The following is a 19,349-nucleotide window of genomic DNA, read 5'->3' on the forward strand; positions in this document are numbered from 1 at the left end:
GAACAGAAAAGAGGGAGGCGTGCGGGTGCAGGCAGCGAACGGTTGAAAAGCATGCATTTGGTTTACTAGCGTTTAAGAGCAGTTGGAGGCCATGGAAGTAGTGTTGTATGGCATTGAAGCTCGTTTGGAGGTTAGATAGCACAGTGTCCAAGAAGGGGCGGAAGTATATAGAATGGTGTCGTCTGCGTAGAGGTGGATCAGGGAATCGCCCGCAGCAAGAGCAACATCATTGATGTATACAGAGAAAAGAGTCGGCCCGAGAATTGAACCCTGTGGTACCCCCATAGAGACTGCCAGAGGACCGGATACAGATGGAGAAATGCATCTAAAATTCCATGCATAACACTTGTATTTTCATCAACATTTATAATGAGTATTTTCTGTAAATGGATGTGGCTCTCTGCAAAATCACCGGATGTTTTGGAACTTCTGAACGTAACGCGCCAATGTAAACTCAGATTTTTGGATATAAATATGAACTTTACCGAACAAAACACACATGTATTGTGTAACATGAAGTCCTATGAGTGTCATCTGATGAAGATCATCAAAGGTTAGTGATTAATTTTATCTATATTTCTGCTTTTTGTGAATCCTCTCTTTGGCTGGAAAAATGGCTGTGTTATTTTGTGAATAGGCACTCACCTAACATAATCGTTTGGTTTGCTTTCGTCGTAAAGCCTTATTGAAAATCGGACACTGTGGCTGGACTTACAACAAGTGTATCTTTAAAATGGTGTAAAATACATGTATGTTTGAGGAATTTTAATTATGGGATTTCTGTTGTTTTGAATTTGGCGCCCTGCAGTTTCACTAGCTGTTGAAGAGGTGGGACGCTACCGTCTCACGTACCCTAGAGAGGTTAACACAGGTGTGAGTGTTGACAAGGACAAGGCTGGAGATCACTCTGTCATGCTGATTTATTTCAAATAACAAACTGGAAGCTACATAAGGAGGGTGGTGCTTGGAATCATTGTTCTTCCTCTGTCAACCATGGTTACCTGCAAGGAAACACGTGCCGTCATCATTGCTTTGCACAAAAAGGGCTTCACAGGCAAGGATATTGCTGCCAGTAAGATTGCACCTAAATCAACCATTTATCGAGACCTTAGTGCTGCTTTTGATACCATCGATCACCACATTCTTTTGGAGAGATTGGAAACCCAAATTGGTCTACAAGGACAAGTTCTGTCCTGGTTTAGATCTTATCTGTCGGAAAGATATCAGTTCGTCTCTGGATGGTTTGTCCTCTGACAAATCAACTGTAAATGTTGGTGTTCCTCAAGGTTCCGTTTTAGGACCACTATTGTTTTCACTATATATTTTACCTCTTGGGAAGGTCATTCGAAAACATAATGTTAACTTTCACTGCTATGCGGATGACACACAGCTGTACATTTCGATGAAACATGGTGAAGCCCTAAAATTGCCCTCGCTGGAAGCCTGTGTTTCAGACATAAGGAAGTGGATGGCTGCAAATGTTCTACTTTAAACTCAGACAAAACAGATATGCTTGTTCTAGGTCCCAAGGAATAAAGAGATCTTCTGTTGAATCTGACGATTAATCTTGATGGTTGTACAGTCGTCTCAAATAAAACTGTGAAGAACCTCGGCGTTACTCTGGACCCTGATCTCTCTTTTGACGAACATATCAAGACTGTTTCAAGGACAGCTTTTTTCCATCTACGTAACATTGTAAAATTCTGAAATCTTCGCTCCAAAAATGATGCAGAAAAATTKATCCATGCTTTTATCACTTCTAGGTTAGACTACTGCAATGCTCTACTTTCCAGCTACCCGGATAAAGCACTAAATAAACTTCAGTTAGTGCTAAATACGGCTGCTAGAATCCTGACTAGAACCAAAAAATGTGATCATATTACTCCAGTGCTAGCCTCCCTACACTGGCTTCCTGTTAAGGCAAGGGCTAATTTCAAGGTTTTACTGCTGACCTACAAAGCATTACATGGGCTTGCTCCTACCTATTTCTCTGATTTGGTCCTACCGTACATACCTACACGTACGCTACGGTCACAAGACGCAGGCCTCCTAATTGTCCCTAGAATTTCTAAGCAAACAGCTGGAGGCAGGGCTTTCTCCTATAGAGCTAAATTTTTATGGAATGGTCTGCCTACCCATGTGAGAGACGCAGACTTGGTCTCAACCTTTAAGTCTTTATTGAAGACTCATCTCTTCAGTAGGTCATATGATTGAGTGTAGTCTGGTCCAGGAGTGTGAAGGTGAACGGAAAAGGCTCTGGAGCAACGAACCGCCCTTGCTGTCCTCTGCCTGGGTTCCCTCTCTCCACTGGGATTCTCGCCTCTAACCCTATTACAGGGGCTGAGTCACTGGCTTACTGGTGCTCTTCAGCCGTCCTAGGAGGGTGCGTCACTCGACGTGGGATGAGTCACTGACCGTGGTCTTCCTGTCTGGGTTGGCGCCTCCCCTTGGGTTGTGGCGTGGCGGAGATCTTTGTGGGCTATGCGGCTTGTCTCAGGATGGTAAGTTGGTGGTTGAAGATATCCCTCTAGTGGTGTGGGGCTGTGCTTTGGCAAAGTGGGTGGGGTATATCCTGCCTGTTTGGCCCTGTCGGGGGTATCATCGGATGGGGCCACAGTGTCTCCTGCCCCTCCTGTCTCAGCCTCCAGTATTTATGCTGCATTAGTTTATGTGTCGGGGGGCTAGGGTCAGTCTGTTATATCTGGAGTATTTCCTGTCTTATCCGTGTCCCAGTGTGAATTTAAGTATGCTCTCTCTAATTCCTCTTTCTCTCTCTCGGAGGACCTGAGCCCTAGGACCATGCCCCAGGACTACCTGGCATATGACTCCTTGCTGTCCCCAGTCCACCTGGCCGTGCTGCTGCTCCAGTTTCAACTGTTTTGCCTGTGGCTATGGAACACTGACCTGTTCACTGGACGTGCTACCTGTCCCAGACCTGCTATTTTCACGCTCTAGAGACAGCAGGAGCGGTAGAGATCTCTCAATGATCAGCTATGAAAAGCCAACTGACATTACTCCTGAGGTGCTGACCTGTTGCACCCTTGACAACTACTGTGATATTATTTGACTACGCTGGTCATTTATGAACATCTTGGCCAGTTCTGCTATATCTCCACCCGGCACAGCCAGGGAGGACTGGCCACCCTCATAGCCTGGTTCCTCACCTCGGTTTCTTCTAGGTTTGATCTTTCTAGGGAGTTTTTCCTAGCCACTGTGGCTTCACACCTGCATTTCTAGCTGTTTGGGGTTTAGGCTGGGTTTCTGTACAGCACTTTGAGATATCAGCTGATGTATGAAGGGCTATATAATTACATTTGATTTGATTTGATTTGATCGGATCATCAAGAACTTCAAGGAGAGTGGTTCAAATGTTGTGAAGAAGGCTTCAGGGCACCCAAGAAGTCCAGCAAGCCCCAGGACCGTCTCCTAAAGTTGATTCAGCTGCGGATCGGGGCACCACATTACAGAGCTTGCTCAGGAATGGCAGCAGGCAGGTGTGAGTGCTTCTGCAACACAGTGAGGCGAAGACTTTTGGAGGATGGCCTGGTGTCAAGAAGGGCAGCAAAGAAGCCAGTTATCTCCAGGAAAAACATCAGGGAAAGACTGATATCTGCAAAAGGTACAGGGATTGGACTGCTGAGGATGGGGTAAAGTCATTTTCTCTGATTATTCCCCTTTCTGATTGTTTGGGGCATCCGGAAAAAAGCTTGTCCAGAAAGACAAGGTGAGCACTACCATCAGTCCTGTGTCATCCAACAGTAAAGCATCCTGAGACCATCATTGTGGGGTTGCTTCTCAGCCAAGGAGTGGGCTCACTCACAATTTTGCCTAAGAACACAGCCATGAATAAAGAATGGTACCAACACATCCTCCGAGAGCAACTTCTCCCAACCATCCAGGAACAGTTTGGTGACGAACAATGCCTTTTCCAGCATGATGGAGCACCTCGCCATAAAGCAAAAGTGATAACTAAGTGGCTCGGGGAACAAAACATGCGATATTTGGGTCCATGGCCAGGAAACTCCCCAGACCTTAATCCATTGAGAACTTGTGGTCACTCCTCAAGAGCCGGATGGACAACAAAACCCCACAAATTCTGACAAACTCCAAGCATGGATTATGCAAGAATGGGCTGCCATCAGTCAGGATGTGGCCCAGAAGTTAATTGACAGCATGAGGCAGATGCAGAGGTCTTGAAAAAGAAGGGTCAACACTGCAAATATTGACTCTTTGCATCAACTTCATGTAATTGTCAATAAAAGCCTTTGACACTTATGAAATGCTTGTAATTATACTTCAGTATTCCACAGTAACATCTGACAAAAAATATCTAAAGACATTGAAGCAGCACATTGTGGAAATTAATATTTGTGTCATTCTCAAAACTTTTGGCCACGACTGTACATTGACATAGAATCAATGGCTGTGAAATAATAAACATTGAATTGAAAGAGAATCTATAGCATACTGTGATTTAACATAGGAGCTACCCCGGATGTGTATACGTTTGCAGAGCATGCGCCGGCTTATCAAGAGGCTCGTACTGCTCTAACTTATGCTTCGGTTCCATTGTCAAGATTTCGAAGTGCAACTAACGCCTGAGAACAATAGGATAAAGTGGCTCATGCTAGCTTTCAGTGTAGCAGGTGGTAAAACAACTTTTCCCCCCCCGACACCCTAGTGTAGCTCCCATAGACCATACATCAGGATTCTACATCTATGGAAGCACATAGCTATGTTGGTTTGATTGGTGTACTATAGTATTTATTAACATGCATACCTTTGAGTATTTATAAGAGACAGGATTTCCTCTCCTACAACATCCAGTGATTTTCTGCATCACCAGCTCCCTGGAAACAGAACATTGGAGATTTAGGAAAAGATTAGTGTAGCTTTTTCTATATTTTGTTTTCAAACATATAGATTCTGTAATAACAGTACAAAGCTGTGGGGAGGAAAAGAATGGTAGGTATCTCTTACCTCCGCTCTCGTTTGTGCAGTAGCAGAACCAGCAGACAGATGGCCAGCACAACCAATAGCATGCTCAGGACTGCCCGTCTCCTTCCAGACAAGCCCGTACTGTCCTGCCCTCCATCGTCGTTAGTCTTCTTGGACACGGAGGTTCTGTATGGCACACCAGACAAAACGTCACACCTCTTTACTTTATACAGCACCTTTCATTCAAATTCAAAGTCCAATTAAATGAATGGAAGAAAGCGCTTTAAAGTGGAAGATGAAAATCGTAGCATTTTTATAGGACAACTTTAGGTAGTACTTCCTCTGTTTCAAAGCACTTTCCTCCGTATCGAGACAACTGAACACTACCCTGATGTCCGTGTGTAAAGAGTTGTTAACTCACACTAGACCACAAACAGTGGCGGTGTGCCAGGTAAAGAGGTACTGGCATCCATCCGTCTCCAACAGGAACTCTGGGATGCCCTCTCCTGCTGAGGGGTTACAGTGGAACAAGATGGCCGACGACACCGTCGTGGACTTGTCCCGCCCACACACAGACTCAGATGGGACCAGCACGTCCAGATTACCATCTGAGTAGAGAGAGTCCATCCGTCAATCACAAGCAGCTTAATGGAGTGAGCTCGTTGAGTCATTGACATCAATGTAAGTATCATTACTTGATTGCCAAGTACTGTATCTTGTGAGTGATGTTGAAATCCGTTTAATCTTTAATAAGCGCAAGGTGAGACAGTGAGGACATTCAAACCTATTCCCCAAACCCACTCACAATGTATTACCCAAAAGCCCAGACCACTTTGGAGTAAACCTGTGTCTGGCACGTATATCTTTTACCTTTGATGTAGTACTTGGCCTTGCTGGAGAAGCCGATCTTCCTCCTGTGGTCTCCATTGATCTTCACCTGGCAAATGTTGGCCCCCAGACACTTGGAGAAGGAGCTGTTGGTGATGCCTGACAGCTGGATGTCATAGATGTACTTGTCCCCGTTGGCACGGATGTCCCCAGAGGCCTGGAAGAGCCTACAGAGTGGACAGGGGGACAAAAAACCTGGTCTGAGTACATTTATAAAAAGGCTTATTTCATCTTCCCTCTAGTACATTGCTAAATGTTTGTTTTCTGTTCCCTGGTGCAACTGTAGAGGTTCAACTGCGTCCGAGGAGGCCCACTGTTGTTGTGATAGGCGTTCATGCAGTTCGGAGCATCATTTGACTATCTGATATAAGAGGCTTTGACCTGTGATCTTGCTCTGTCTGGGTTTAGGAAATCCTAATGTGAATCCAGTCACAGGCACTCCCGACTTGAGTTTGCATTAATTTAGCAAGTGAGGTTGTTATATGATACCGATAGGACGCAAAGAAGCTTGTTTTGCAATATATAACCTCAATGACCTGAAGAAAAACAGGTTTTTGGCCCAGCACATTAACTTGACTCATAACATGTTTCAACATAAGATGGTCAGAGTTAATGGTTTAACTCTGGCTGTATGATGGTTACTGCATGTCAATATCCTCATTAGTGGATCTGAAGGGTGAATGTGATAAATGGCCTGGATTGTTGTGACAAAGTGGGTTGATTGAACTGTGTTGGTGATGAGAGGTGTCACCTGTGGTAGAGGGCCCCCAGGCTGAAGTTGGCCCCTGTATCGGGGACTTTGATGGTTCCATTGACCATCACCACCTCATGTTGTTGAACAGCGCATGCTGCACGCGTCTCCCAGCCCAGCACGAATTCACACGAGGCATCATCCACACTACGCACAAACAGACAGAGACACAGAGTGTGTGTGTGTGGTACAGTGAGAGTTAACAAGCATCCGTCAAAGAGTGACAAATGAAACCGTGAGAGATGGAAAAGTTTAACTAGAAAAATAAATATGACGTTCCAGTGGTCAATTTTCAACTCGGAAGGAGTTAGATCTACCTTTTCAACTTGAACATTCAGTAACTTTTCCTAGTGTTATTCAGTTGGATAGAGGTTTATTTTACCCACAGGGCCACATATTTTTGCTGGCTGGAGGCCAGTTGGCTTTCCCCTGTCGGATAGGTAACCTGGTCCCAGATCTGTTTGTGCTGAATAGCCAACAACAATACAAGTTGGTTATATAAGTCACAAAGAGATCTGGGACAGGGCTACAAGAGAGGAAGCTCTCCCAGGCTAACTACTCACAGCTCACTCACCTCAGCAGCTTGGGCTGGCCTATATTAGGACCACATGTCAGCTGGACCACTGTCTTGGCCTGGAGGCCGTTCCCACACACAGTGTCTCCCATAGCGTAGCTCACTAGGATCTTCTTATCTGGGAAAAGGAGGGTTGGTTAAAGGGGATACGTCTACCAGGACTAATATTACTGGGTTCCTTAAAGGGGATAAGTCTACCAGGACTAATATTACTGGGTTCCTTATAGGGGATAAGTCTACCAGGACTAATATTACTGGGTTCCTTAAAGTGGATAAGTCTACCAGGACTAATATTACTGGGATCCTTAACAAAACACACAAACCTAAGAAGAACGTACGAAGTTTCAGTTCATTACACAAAACATGACATCTTGAAGTAAGTAAGTCTGTAAAACCCACCAGAGACTGCCATCTTCTGGGTGTAGACGAGGCCCAGGGTCTGGGTCTTCCCATCGCTGGTTTTCCGGCACACCGTGGCGCCCTCGGGGCAGTCTGGCAGGCCCCCATGGATCCCCTGGCACAGGTTGATGTAGTACCTGGAGATAGCTAAATGTTTTCTAGCGCCTAACCACTACTGTGCATGTTCAATCCTCGTCAAGTGGTACAGAGGGAGAGGAAGAAATAAGGGAGAAAGGGAGAGAAGGAGAGAGAAAGAGAAGCAGTAGGGAAAAGCTAAACATACGCTGTTTTGTTGTGGCTGAACTTCCACGGCTCGGTGAGAGAGGAGAGAGTGCGCAGGTTGAAGGTCTGGTGCTGGTTCACCAGCTTACACTCCATCTTCTTCGGTGGGCACACAGCCGTGSTTTTCCACTGGAAGGTGGCAGCGCAGCCCCCTGTCTCACTCAYCAGCTGTGGGGTGCCATGGCCGGCTGACTGGTCACATGTGAACAGGATGGACGACTGCCTCTTCCCTGTCACTGAGACACGACACACACAGCAGAGTTGAGCACAGCTAAGCCCAGAGCCCCTAGGAGAAACACACTCAAAATAGTTTCCTTTTACACACATTTCAACACAGTCATTACCGTGAACGCAGAATCCCCATTTCTTGTCCTTGTCAAAGTCACTGGTGGTGGCACACCATTGTCTCCCGTCCACCCTGCCCTCGGTTGTACACACCGTATATGACGTCTTCAGGAAGTTGAAGGGAAAGACGCAAACCTCATTCTCAGTCACTGAAATCGAGAAATGGAAACCATAAGGCCCAAACGAGCTTCACTTTGAGATACAGCACAACAACAGGCTGATAAACACTTCATCAAAGCATCACAGGCTGCACTCTTATGTGACACCCTATTCCCTATAAGCCACTGCTACACTGGACAAACATTGTGCAATATATGTGGCATGAAGGTTGTCATTTGACTTGCCCATAGACACCAGGGTGTGGGACTGAGGATAGCCTGTCTAACCTGGAGGGCAGACGTCTCCTCCTCCGTACTGCATGATGACAGCCTGCTCCTCGTGTTTGTAGTCCATAGTCATGGCCTGGCTGATGCCATAGGAGAACGCTGATCCGCCCGGCGACTGCACACACACTGCACTGTGCTTACAGCTGGGGTCTGCCACCTCCCCACACACATTGATCTTATAGGTCTTTGAGCCGACAGGCACCTGGAAGAGAAAGACAATGGATGAAAAGGCATCATGAAAAAGAAGGACTACTTTCCACTGAATACATGTGTTAATGCATAGATGACACGTATAACTAAGTATAACAGAACATGTAGACATGTTGAGGGTAAGAGGTCGCATATATAAAAGGTCAACCCACCTGAATCTCCCCAGAGAGGGGTGAGAGGTCAAAGGTGAACTGCAGCTGTGAGTCTGTCAAGGTGCAGCCTTTGGTCTGCGTGGCGTCAGAACAGACCACGGGAGTGGCCCACTCAAACACATACATACACTTGTGCTTCCTGATCATCTGGGGCGAGCCCTGGGGGGGACAGGAGAGGCTTTAATACCACAAAGACTAAACATGCACAAGCTTTCCAAGACGCCAAACCTAATTTTAGAGGAAAACTCTTTCAACACAAGAGCCATCAGTGAGAAAACAAGACAATGAGAGGTCTCTAATATACAGACATGTAATCTGTGCCACTGACGTGGTACTGACCAGCTCCAGGCCCCTCTGGCAGGTGAAAATGATGGTGGAGGTGTAGTTCTGGGTGGGGTCAGAGGGGCAGGCGGTGGTGCTGTTGAAGATGATTGACACATCATTGGTCACGCTGTTGAACTCCGGGACAGAGGTGATTCGACCAATGTCCTGTTAGCAAGAGAGAGACACAGGGAAATGTATAATTGAACATGTTGGTTTGTAAACACAGAGGGAATACTATTGATGAGTGTTCATTTCTGCTGTCTGTCTGTGTGTCTGTCTGTGTGTGTGTGTCTGTGTGTGCATGCGTTTCTGTGTTTGTCGACTCACTATGGGGGGCCCTTGTTCAGGGTCCATGCAGACAGCGGCCCCTGGGGGACATGTGACCCCAGGGATGGGGTTTAGGGGCTGGCAGATGTTGATGTAGAAGTCAGGGGACTGGTCCTTGTCCACCAGGTCCTCGTTGGTGGCTGTGTAGTAGCCCGTCACGTGGATCAGAGGGGTTAGGTCGATTAGGGTAGAGCCGTTCAGGACTGAACACTTGACCTAGGGAACACATTACGAAAGTGAGACAGACGAGGGGTCTAGCAAAGACAAAAGGCATACCTCAGGCAGCAAAGTTGATGTTTACATATTAAAGTCGCTATTACAAAAATGTACATATATAATACACCTATCACAATAAACCAATTCTAATGCAAAATTGACAGCTGTTAAGATTTGTACACCTCTATATGTCAGGTTAAACTCAACATACAAGTAATCTCTAAAYGTCTACCATTCAGCAGACTAAACATGACGTATTCACGTAGCCTTTTCTCTTCCACCTCATAGTGGTAACTAACAGTATAGTCATTTACGTAAATAGCACCTTAACTACTTAGTTTAGTTAGTCAACACAGACAGTTAGTTAGCCTCAGTAATCAGTTACAGTAGATGGGGCCTCTATCTGATGTCTACCACACTGCTACTTTATCAAGCAGCATACTGACTTGTTTGAAATGAGTCTACAAGGACTCACTGGTTGCCTGATCTGTATAGCATGACAGGTAAGCACGATTGAAGAAATTCCAGCTACCGTATCAAAAGGCAAATTGCCATAACGGTTACATCTATCCAATTCTTTCAGATCTACTAAGTTTAAGGGGTAGGAGGCTATGGGTTGTTTTGGAATTGGGAAGCGCCACCGGTCATTACCTGGTGTTCACACACCAAGGGCGTGTGCCAGGAGAAGAAGTGTGTGCACGTGTTCTTGTCCGAGTCCACCAGTACCGGCCCCGTGCTGGCCTCACCGTGGGCCTTGCACACAAAGCTGATGATGCTCTTGTGTGTGAGGGCGGGGTTGGCGGCACACACAGCCCCGCCCTCATAGGTCAGTTCCACCACCTGGTCCAGGTATGACAGCTTCCTGTTGGCCCGCCCGCCACTCAGAGCACTCTTGGTCTCCTTGATACACACACCTGCACACACATCAAAACGACCATAAGTGACCATCTTCATTGATACATTTCAAGACAATAGGGACTACATTTTATGKAGAGCCAAAGACCATTACATAACCCAGCTGCATAAACCACCATCTTCTTGAAAAGTGGGTTTAATCTTTAAACAGCTGTCTTGTGACCCGTGTCTGGTCCATGGCTCAGTGACCTCATCATTGCTGGCCAGCTGACATTGGCAGGACTGTTAAATGATTGCTGTGGGAATCAAGCTTTTACCAGTAAGGGGCAGAGATTTRATAGCCAAACCAGAGCTTGTGAGATATAACATTGTTGTACCTGTGTCTGGTTCACAGCCTGCGTTGGCTACTTCCCCACACACGTTGAGCCGGAACATCTTCCTAGGGTCCAGGTTGTCGTACAAAGTGTAGCCTCCCTCCTGGCTTAGTCCGTTCAGGTCAAAGAGGTGGCCTGGGTTCAGGAGGGCAGCACAGTACAGACAGGTATCAAAACAAAAGCACATGGAGGAGTTGCTCACTAACTCTTTGCAGTGGCGTGCCTGACTGCACTGAGATCCTACGAGAACGGTGGTATTTTCCCATGTTAATCATACTTAATGCAAATACCTTTTCAGAATGGTAACATGGCCTAGTGTAGGCAGACCCCTTTCAATTTTCAGTGTTGGAGTGGGACTCACCGGTGACTGGATTGGTGACTATGCAGTCTCCGTGCTGGCTGCTGTTGAGGGGGCAGGCGGCTGCAGTGAACCACACAAAGGTGTAGACACACTCCTCTATGGCCGTTATCAGTGTAGGCCTTGAGTCCTGGGACAGGAGAAACATGTTCAGTCTACTCAGCCTGTGTTACGTGTGTGTGTCTGATGTCTATGATCCCTTACCACTTTGTCCCGGTCACATTTGAAGCGTACAATGGTACTCTTATTCCTCTGTCCACCAGGACACATCTCTCCGTTGGTGTACTTGAGTACCAGGATGTTCTGGTCCCACTGTGGCGCCGACTCGGCCTCTCCCAGACTCACATAGTGCTCCCCGCTCTTCAGACAGGACGCTGCGTTGGACGGACACTTCCAGGAGCCTACAACACGAGGAGAGAAATATGTATCCCATGGTTCAGAAGGCGAGCATAATTGCACCACATTCAAACTGTGACTGAAGACTTTACGAGAAGGTTGATGTTTGTTCACACAAATGGGGAAATTAAAACTACACAGGAACCACCAGTGTCCTTCATATAAAGGATGCTGGTGTTGAGGATAGGCACTTACCCCCCTGTTGCACCAGAGACTTGCAGACGTTGATGTAGTAACGCTCCTGCTGCCCAGTGCTGGGCTCCACCACCCAGTTTCTGGAGTCCAGGGCCAGAGAGGAGAGGTCGTACGAGTTGCCATTAGAATCTCTGTGTGGGGAAAAATACCGAACAGTCAGTCGGAAATAACTGGCAAAGGGGAAACTAGTCATTGTCTGGGAGGAAGAGAAMGTTGTGTTGGGAAGAGAGCTCCCAGAATAGAACTATCCATACTGGTAGGAGCAGCTGGTAGTCTTGACTGGGATACAGGCGAGAGCAGTACGCCAGGTAAACAGGTAGGTGCACTCCGCAGTCTCCTTGATGAACTCTGGCACCCCCTACATGCAGAAACACCACAACAACCCAGTAACTCCCACATTCACAAACACTTTGGGACGAGCATAGATGTCATATTACACGTTTGCTCTTTAGCTTCACTTTGACTCACAGGGTTCATTTTAGGATGACAGGAGAAGTAGATCTCTGTGGATCTCTGGTAGATCTTGTGGCATGTCTCCCCACCAGTGTAGTTGAGGACGATCTGATCTCCAACATAGCTCAGAGTCTGTGAGGCCATCCCTGTGATGAATAATCAACCAGCTGTTTCTCAGAGGTTTTATCAATTACTACCAAAAGAACATCAAAGCTTTATAAAGAAGTTGAACCAACTCAAGATATTTTGACAGATTTACATACCAGCGATTCTGTGGGTGCTGTCTTTCACCTGACAGGCTGACACCTGGTCACTTCCTGTGTCTTTGTGTGTGCAGATCCCACTCTTAAGCCCCCCGCAGACAGAGAAGTGGTACTGGTACTGGCCACTCTTCACCATGTAGTCCTTCCCTGACAGGGAACTCATGTCAAACATGTAGCCACTTCTGGGGTCCTTGACTTTACAGTTTTCACCTGCAGGAGTCAGGGAGAGGAGAGTTACCTTAAGCACGATGGTGACACTGGTGGAGAGACGTATCAGTCTTAGTCAGAGCCACGACACTAAACACGGCAGCCTCCTCCTCCAAAACATACCCTGAGCGCTGGTGAGAGAACACGCCTCGGAGGTTCTCCAGATGAACACATACTCACAGCCGTCTTGGCGGTCAAATACAGGAGAGCCCTGTTGGTAAATGAACCAAACATGAAAAATATACTGTACCAGACAAAAGTTCGGACACACCTACTCATTCAAGGGTTTTTCTTTATTCTTACTATTTTCTACATTGTGGAATAATAGTAAAGACATCAACACTGAAATAAAACATGGAATCATGTAGTAACCAAAGAAAAAGTGTTTTTTTGTGGAATTGCTTTCCTTCTTAATGCGTTTGAGCCAATCAGTTGTGTTGTGACAAGGTAGGGGTGGTATACAGAAGATAGCCCTATTTGGTAAAAGACCAAAGGGAAACGACAGTCCATCATTACTTTAAGACATGGTCAGTCAATCCGGAACATTTCAAGAACTTTGAAAATTTCTTCAAGAGCAGTCGCAAAAACCATCAAGCACTACGATGAAACTGGCTCTCATGAGGACCTCCACAGGAATGGAAGACCCAGAGTCCTCTGCTGCAGAGAATAAGTTCATTAGAGTTACCAGCTTCAGAAATTGCAGCCCAAATAAATGCTTCACAGAGTTCAAGGAACAGACACATCTCAACATCAACTGTTCAGAGGAGTCTGCGTGAAATCAGGCCTTTGTGGTCGAATTGCTACAAAGAAACCACTACTAAAGAACACCAATGAGAATAAAAGACTTACTTGGGCCAAGAAACACGAGCAGTGGACATTAAACCGGTAGAAATCTGTCTTTTGGTCTGATGCGTCCAAATTTGAGATTTTTGGTTCCAACCTTTGWGTCTTTGTGAGACGCAGAGTACTGTAGGTGAATGGATGATCTCCGCATGTGTGGTTCCCCACCGTGAAGCATGGAGGAAGTGGTGTGATGGTGCTTTGCTGGTGACACTGTCAGTGATTTATTTAGAATTCAAGGCACTTAACCAGCATGGCTACAATAGCATTCTGCAGCGATACGCCGTCCCATCTGCTTTGCGCTTAGTAGGACTATCATTTGTTTTTCACCAGGACAATGACCCAACACACCTCCAGGCTGTGTAAGGGCTATTTGACCAAGGAGAGTGATGGAGTGCTGCATCAGATAACCTGGTCTCCACATTCACCGGACCTCAACCCAAATGAGATGGTTTGGGATGAGTTGGACTGCAGAGTGATGGAAAAGCAGCCAACAAGTGCTCAGCATAAGTGGGAACTCCTTCAAGACTGTTGGAAAAGCATTCCAGGTGAAGCTGGTTGAGAGAATGCCGAGTGTGCAAAGCTGTCATCAAGGCAAAGGATGGCTGTCATCAAGGCAAATATATTTTGATTTGTTTTAACACTTATTTGGTTACTACATGATTCCATGTGTTAATTTCATAGTTATGATGTCTTCACTATTTTTCTACAATGTAGAAAATAGTAAAAATAAAGAAAAACCCTAGAATGAGTAGGTGTGTCCAAACTTTTGACGGGTACCGTAGAGATTAGGAGAGAAAATATATGGTAAATGGGATCAGTAACATCAATAAGTAACATTTCATACAGATTCTTGCCACTCTACGGCCATAAGATGTGAGAGCATTCCCATAGAGAGCAAGTGTAGGTCACTCACAGGGTTGTCGTCACACTGGAAGATGATACGTGTGGAGTGGTGGCCTTTGTCACAGCGGTCCCCGTTGAGATAGACGATGCTGATGGAGCCGTCAGAGGCCACCTGGGGGCTGGACTGGACGTAGCCCAGGTTTACACCTTTACCATCCATGGTGCCACATGCACCCAGGAGACCATCTGCAGATGGACGAGGACAGTTAGCGAAGGACGGCATTAACACTGACAGTACCTCACACACGGAGAGACAAACTAATCGACTCCTTTGTGGTACAAACGTATAAAAAGACAACACTCATATGTTTGTATACAGTCTGACTGAAACACTTAAAACACTCTTCTATACTGTACACATGCATGTAGTCAAACGCAAAAGCTGAACATCAATTAATACTGATTGACTGATGGAACAGAACCCTTTTTATCCTCATAAAGGCCAAGCGATGACTCATTGCCTGGCCTTCAKATAGGCTAATTGCATGCGACTCACCGGGGCATCCCTGGACTGGAGGCAGAGGTCTACACACGTTGATGAAGAAGCGGCGTTTCTTGGCCTGCTCAGACGTGTCGATGGCCACCCAGGGACTGTCTTCACTGTCTCTGCTCAGGTGACTCAGGTCATACACGTTACCGTGGGAATCTGAAAGAGTAGAACAACAATCACTCTGTGAATCCAGGATGAGAAGCTGAACAATATCTTTCAATTAATATGAAGACCCATTTCTATGACCAGAGTTTGATAAAGTGAATAAAGTGATATGCCACGTTAGAGCCATACTGAAGACATCTATACCGTTTTGAAGAGATTAATACAGGGGTTCTCAAAATTCTCGCTATCCCAACCATGTGAAAGAAATATGTCACTAACAGCCAATGTTCACTTTTTTATTTGGGTCTATGGCAGTCAATTGCAAAAAATTATAACAGTATTTCTGATTGTCTTCTCACCTCACTATCACATACAGTACATTTAATGTGGGTCTATGGCAGTCAATTGCAAAAAATTATAACAGTATTTCTGATTGTCTTCTCACCTCACTATCACATACAGTACATTTAATGTGGGGCTATGACAGTCAATTGCAAATTAGTCTAACATGTCTCTAATGCCGCGTTCAAAACAACTGGGAACTAGGAAATCTCAGACTTCCGAGCATTCAAGACAACTCGGAAAAAACAAGCTCCGACTGGGAAATATCGTTTTGAACGGTCATCTAACTCGGAATTCCAACTCGGGAACTCGTGCCTTTTTCTAAAGTTCCGACCTGAAGATCACTGATGTCATGATTTGACCTAGATGTCTTGAAAGCACCATTATCTCACCACCACTAATGAGATGGGTGTGCTTGATGCATGTCGCGTCAGAGCTTCTCAAAGTCAGGGGGTATGGTCAACAGTGCGCACCTCATCTCTGCTGTCACATCCAAACTGGATTGATATTTGGTTTTAATGCAGACCAGAGATCTGAATTCAGCTTCACACAGATATGAGCTGGCGAAGGGTACCATGGGTTTTAACACTCTGTGGGAGGAGGCAGGGTATAATTCCCTTTGAGTCAGGAACCAAAAGTCCTCTGTAGTGACCCGTGAAGCCATTGTCTGCAGCATTCGGTCACATGACAGCTTGAGAGGCCCCACTTGACTTTGCACTTGAATCATTCTGATTCAAGTGCAACGGTTAAGTGCGGTCTTTTCCCACCATTTAAGGGCTCTCTATGGTGGAATTGTATATTTTGGATTTCAATACWAAAAACAAATATTAGATTTTGAAGGTTAACCACATTACAATGATTGTGAGATACAAAGACGATCCATTTTTAACAAAATKTGTTTTTTGTGGGGGATTTTGGAAATTCTCCCGTAAATCCATTTTCATATCAGGCGACCCCACATGGGTTCGCGACCCCTAGTTTGGGAACTGCTGCCTTAACAGTTTTGTTCCTACCAGTGACACGACAGTCCACAGGGGCAGGGATGCATGCCAGGGCTGTGTAAAACTCAAATAAGACATCGTGTGTGACGAGTGTGGACGAGCTGAGCTCCTCTCGGACCAGTTTCAGAGTGCCGAGGTGGGCGTCCTGGTCACAAACAAAACTAATGGTGAAGGTGTCCCTGGTGCCTGGGGGGGAGAGGGAGGAAACAAGTTAGTGCTCAGACTAAAACATTCATAACCTGACTTTAGTGTCACAACATGCATTTTGTTCAGACTTCCATTTCCAGCAATGCTAATTGAGCCCCAGGGTTAGCACTTAGTGAGTGATGGTTGGATCCATTGAATGTACCTGTAGGCTTGTTCATGTCTCCTTTGTATGTGAGTGTGAGCAGGCCATCAGTAGAGTACTGTAGAGATCTCTCCACTCCCACAGGACCAACAACCAGGCCATTGTCCAGCTCACAGCCAGCTACAGGCTTCCCCTGGTCCTTCCCACACTCTGCCACCTCGCCACAGATATTCACCTGGGGGGAGGGGCAGTGTCATATAGGTCAGGCATATAGGCATGTAGGTCTTGTCTCCGGTAGGAGACAGGAAATTCGCCTCAGGAAGTAGGTGCCAGGGCTAGCCCGGGGAAATGGAATGGAAAATGCACATTATTCACAATTTCTGCTATGACCTGAGGCCACAACACAGAGTGCTTGACTGACTTACCACAAAGGTTTTKCCATTGCCTTCAGCCTTGTAGCCAGTCTCGGAGGTCAGAGGAAGCAGATTGAACTCAAAGCCAGTGTTGGGATCCCTCACAGAGCAGGTCTGCCATACAATAGAACCATCAAGAAAAATGATTGATGAGACCTCAGCCAATCTAACAGGTCTTTACAGACATCATGCGCCCATTTCAGGGGAAAGAGAAAGAGAGCCTGTGACGCGACTTCCGCTTTTGGACTTAACAAAGCGAAACTCCATCTTAACTCCTCCTCCACATTTACTGGATTGGTTGAACAGTGAAGAGAACCTCCCCCGACAGTTACTAGTAAGAAAGAAACCCCACTCAGGCGTTTCTTTTACACCTGCTATGTTAGGTTAGACATCATGACAAACACTATAATGCTTCCAGWTGATGTGGAATGTAACAGCTCACCATGTTCTGGTCATCAGCAGTACTGATGGCACAAGCTGCCCTGGTCTCCCACATGAAGTTGGCAGTACAGTTCCCATAATTGAGGAAACGAGGGCCGGACGACTGCAAATACAGAATAAGACAGGCACATCTCAGTGTTACAATCCTAGGCAGACATAATGACATAAAGATTAAACAAAATCTGATTTCTTTTTGACACAGGGCCCTATAAAATATGCCATTCCACTTACCACAAATCCTCTGGAGCAGACCAGGTGGATACGTGTGGTGTAGGTGAGTTTCAGGCCGTCTGAGATGCACTCGGAGCCGTCTGTGTACTCCAGCAGCAGGCGGTCCTTCTCCTCGATTGCTGGACCTCTCTTAGCCAGGCCCATATTAGTGACAGAAACTGTTTCAGACAGAATGCCCTGATGACAACAACACAGAGAAAGTCCAGTCACGTCGAGCTACAGTCCAGTACTAAGACAGACCCACAGTGGATGGCTACCAGAACCAGAAGAGGGATACTACCAACCATACCTTCAATTTATATCAACAACTAAAATTGTAATCATTTTTTAGGAATAGTCTCTAAACTTTTTAATACTGTTTATTAATGAGCTATTGTCAGAAATTGTGAAAATGACGTTCCATGACCCAAACAATGTTTAGCACACATCCTAGTGTGTAAAACTCATCCTACAGGATATCCCACAGCTCTGACACTAACCTGCTGAGGCTGGTATTTCATCTGGCAGACAGAGGCTTGGCGGTCACAGCCCTGCACGGGGTTCAGAGGACGACAAACGTTGATGTAGTACTTCCTCAGGTTGTTAGGGTCAGACAGGTCCATGGCCTGCCAGTTCCTCCCTCCACTAGACCGGGAGAGACTGGGAGAGGACAGAGAGGAGGGTTACACTAATTATTCCTCAAATATTGCTTAATGTCTGCCTTCATCGGACTTAACTAGGACTGGGAGTTTTTCATGACCTGACCAGTACAAATTCTAAGCCGTAGTCATTGACCACGTTTACATGCACACAGTATTCCGAATAGTAACTCATATCCCGCTTAAGGTCTTATTCGGGATAAGCGGTTTACATGCACCTTTGATATCCCACTCACGAGTATCCCTGTATTCATGAATAAACAGAATGTTCCTCATTTAAGTGCATATGGATTAAATGGAACAGTAACTGAAATATTTCAGGGAACAGGAGTGGAGAAAATGTGAATGCACATATAACGTGTTATCTTTGACACTTATGCAAGCAGACAGTATTTCAAAACACATAAAAAATGCAGCCAAGATAAGATTTCAGGTTATTAGAAAAGTGTTTTGTTTTCTCAGCTTTTCATTTCCTTAAAACCGGTCAAAATGATGACATTTGGACATTTTGCACAGGAACAATCTTTTGCACAACAAAACAATCTGTTTTGGAGTTGTTGCGTTTCCTCCGCGGTCCCAAAACGAAACAGACCGGTGTTAACTAGATCACTAATATATTCATTTTTTCAATGTAAGACGTTATTCTGGTGAGCACACCTTTATTTAGTCTGGGGGAACAAGTTATGACAGAAGAGAAGCTGCATATATCTAACTAACTATACTGCCCTACCAAGCAAAAAGGCAGTAGCGTGGAACTGAG

General features: G+C 45.8%; 1 protein-coding gene across 1 annotated transcript in view; it reads right to left on the minus strand.

Moving 5' to 3' along the window:
- The window catches only part of igf2r (insulin-like growth factor 2 receptor), a 40,521-nt gene that overhangs the window by 6,530 nt on the left and 14,642 nt on the right, over window positions 1-19,349 (minus strand). The window contains exons 18-47 of the mRNA XM_023999700.2: window positions 18,431-18,590; window positions 17,952-18,128; window positions 17,722-17,823; window positions 17,292-17,393; window positions 16,927-17,101; window positions 16,590-16,763; window positions 15,136-15,285; window positions 14,650-14,825; window positions 13,017-13,104; window positions 12,687-12,896; window positions 12,439-12,569; window positions 12,225-12,328; window positions 11,971-12,101; window positions 11,584-11,780; window positions 11,383-11,509; window positions 11,025-11,156; window positions 10,444-10,706; window positions 9,577-9,792; window positions 9,265-9,414; window positions 8,926-9,084; window positions 8,564-8,765; window positions 8,177-8,326; window positions 7,834-8,068; window positions 7,551-7,687; window positions 7,152-7,269; window positions 6,578-6,724; window positions 5,809-5,993; window positions 5,360-5,546; window positions 4,981-5,124; window positions 4,781-4,850 (exon numbers count right to left, since the gene is read on the minus strand). Of these exons, the coding sequence (XP_023855468.1) occupies window positions 4,781-4,850; window positions 4,981-5,124; window positions 5,360-5,546; window positions 5,809-5,993; window positions 6,578-6,724; window positions 7,152-7,269; window positions 7,551-7,687; window positions 7,834-8,068; window positions 8,177-8,326; window positions 8,564-8,765; window positions 8,926-9,084; window positions 9,265-9,414; window positions 9,577-9,792; window positions 10,444-10,706; window positions 11,025-11,156; window positions 11,383-11,509; window positions 11,584-11,780; window positions 11,971-12,101; window positions 12,225-12,328; window positions 12,439-12,569; window positions 12,687-12,896; window positions 13,017-13,104; window positions 14,650-14,825; window positions 15,136-15,285; window positions 16,590-16,763; window positions 16,927-17,101; window positions 17,292-17,393; window positions 17,722-17,823; window positions 17,952-18,128; window positions 18,431-18,590 (4,699 nt within the window). The remainder of the gene's footprint in view (window positions 1-4,780; window positions 4,851-4,980; window positions 5,125-5,359; window positions 5,547-5,808; window positions 5,994-6,577; window positions 6,725-7,151; window positions 7,270-7,550; window positions 7,688-7,833; window positions 8,069-8,176; window positions 8,327-8,563; window positions 8,766-8,925; window positions 9,085-9,264; window positions 9,415-9,576; window positions 9,793-10,443; window positions 10,707-11,024; window positions 11,157-11,382; window positions 11,510-11,583; window positions 11,781-11,970; window positions 12,102-12,224; window positions 12,329-12,438; window positions 12,570-12,686; window positions 12,897-13,016; window positions 13,105-14,649; window positions 14,826-15,135; window positions 15,286-16,589; window positions 16,764-16,926; window positions 17,102-17,291; window positions 17,394-17,721; window positions 17,824-17,951; window positions 18,129-18,430; window positions 18,591-19,349) is intronic.

The sequence above is a fragment of the Salvelinus sp. IW2-2015 genome, linkage group LG14 (assembly GCF_002910315.2).
Source record: "Salvelinus sp. IW2-2015 linkage group LG14, ASM291031v2, whole genome shotgun sequence".
Lineage (NCBI taxonomy): Eukaryota > Metazoa > Chordata > Actinopteri > Salmoniformes > Salmonidae > Salvelinus > Salvelinus sp. IW2-2015.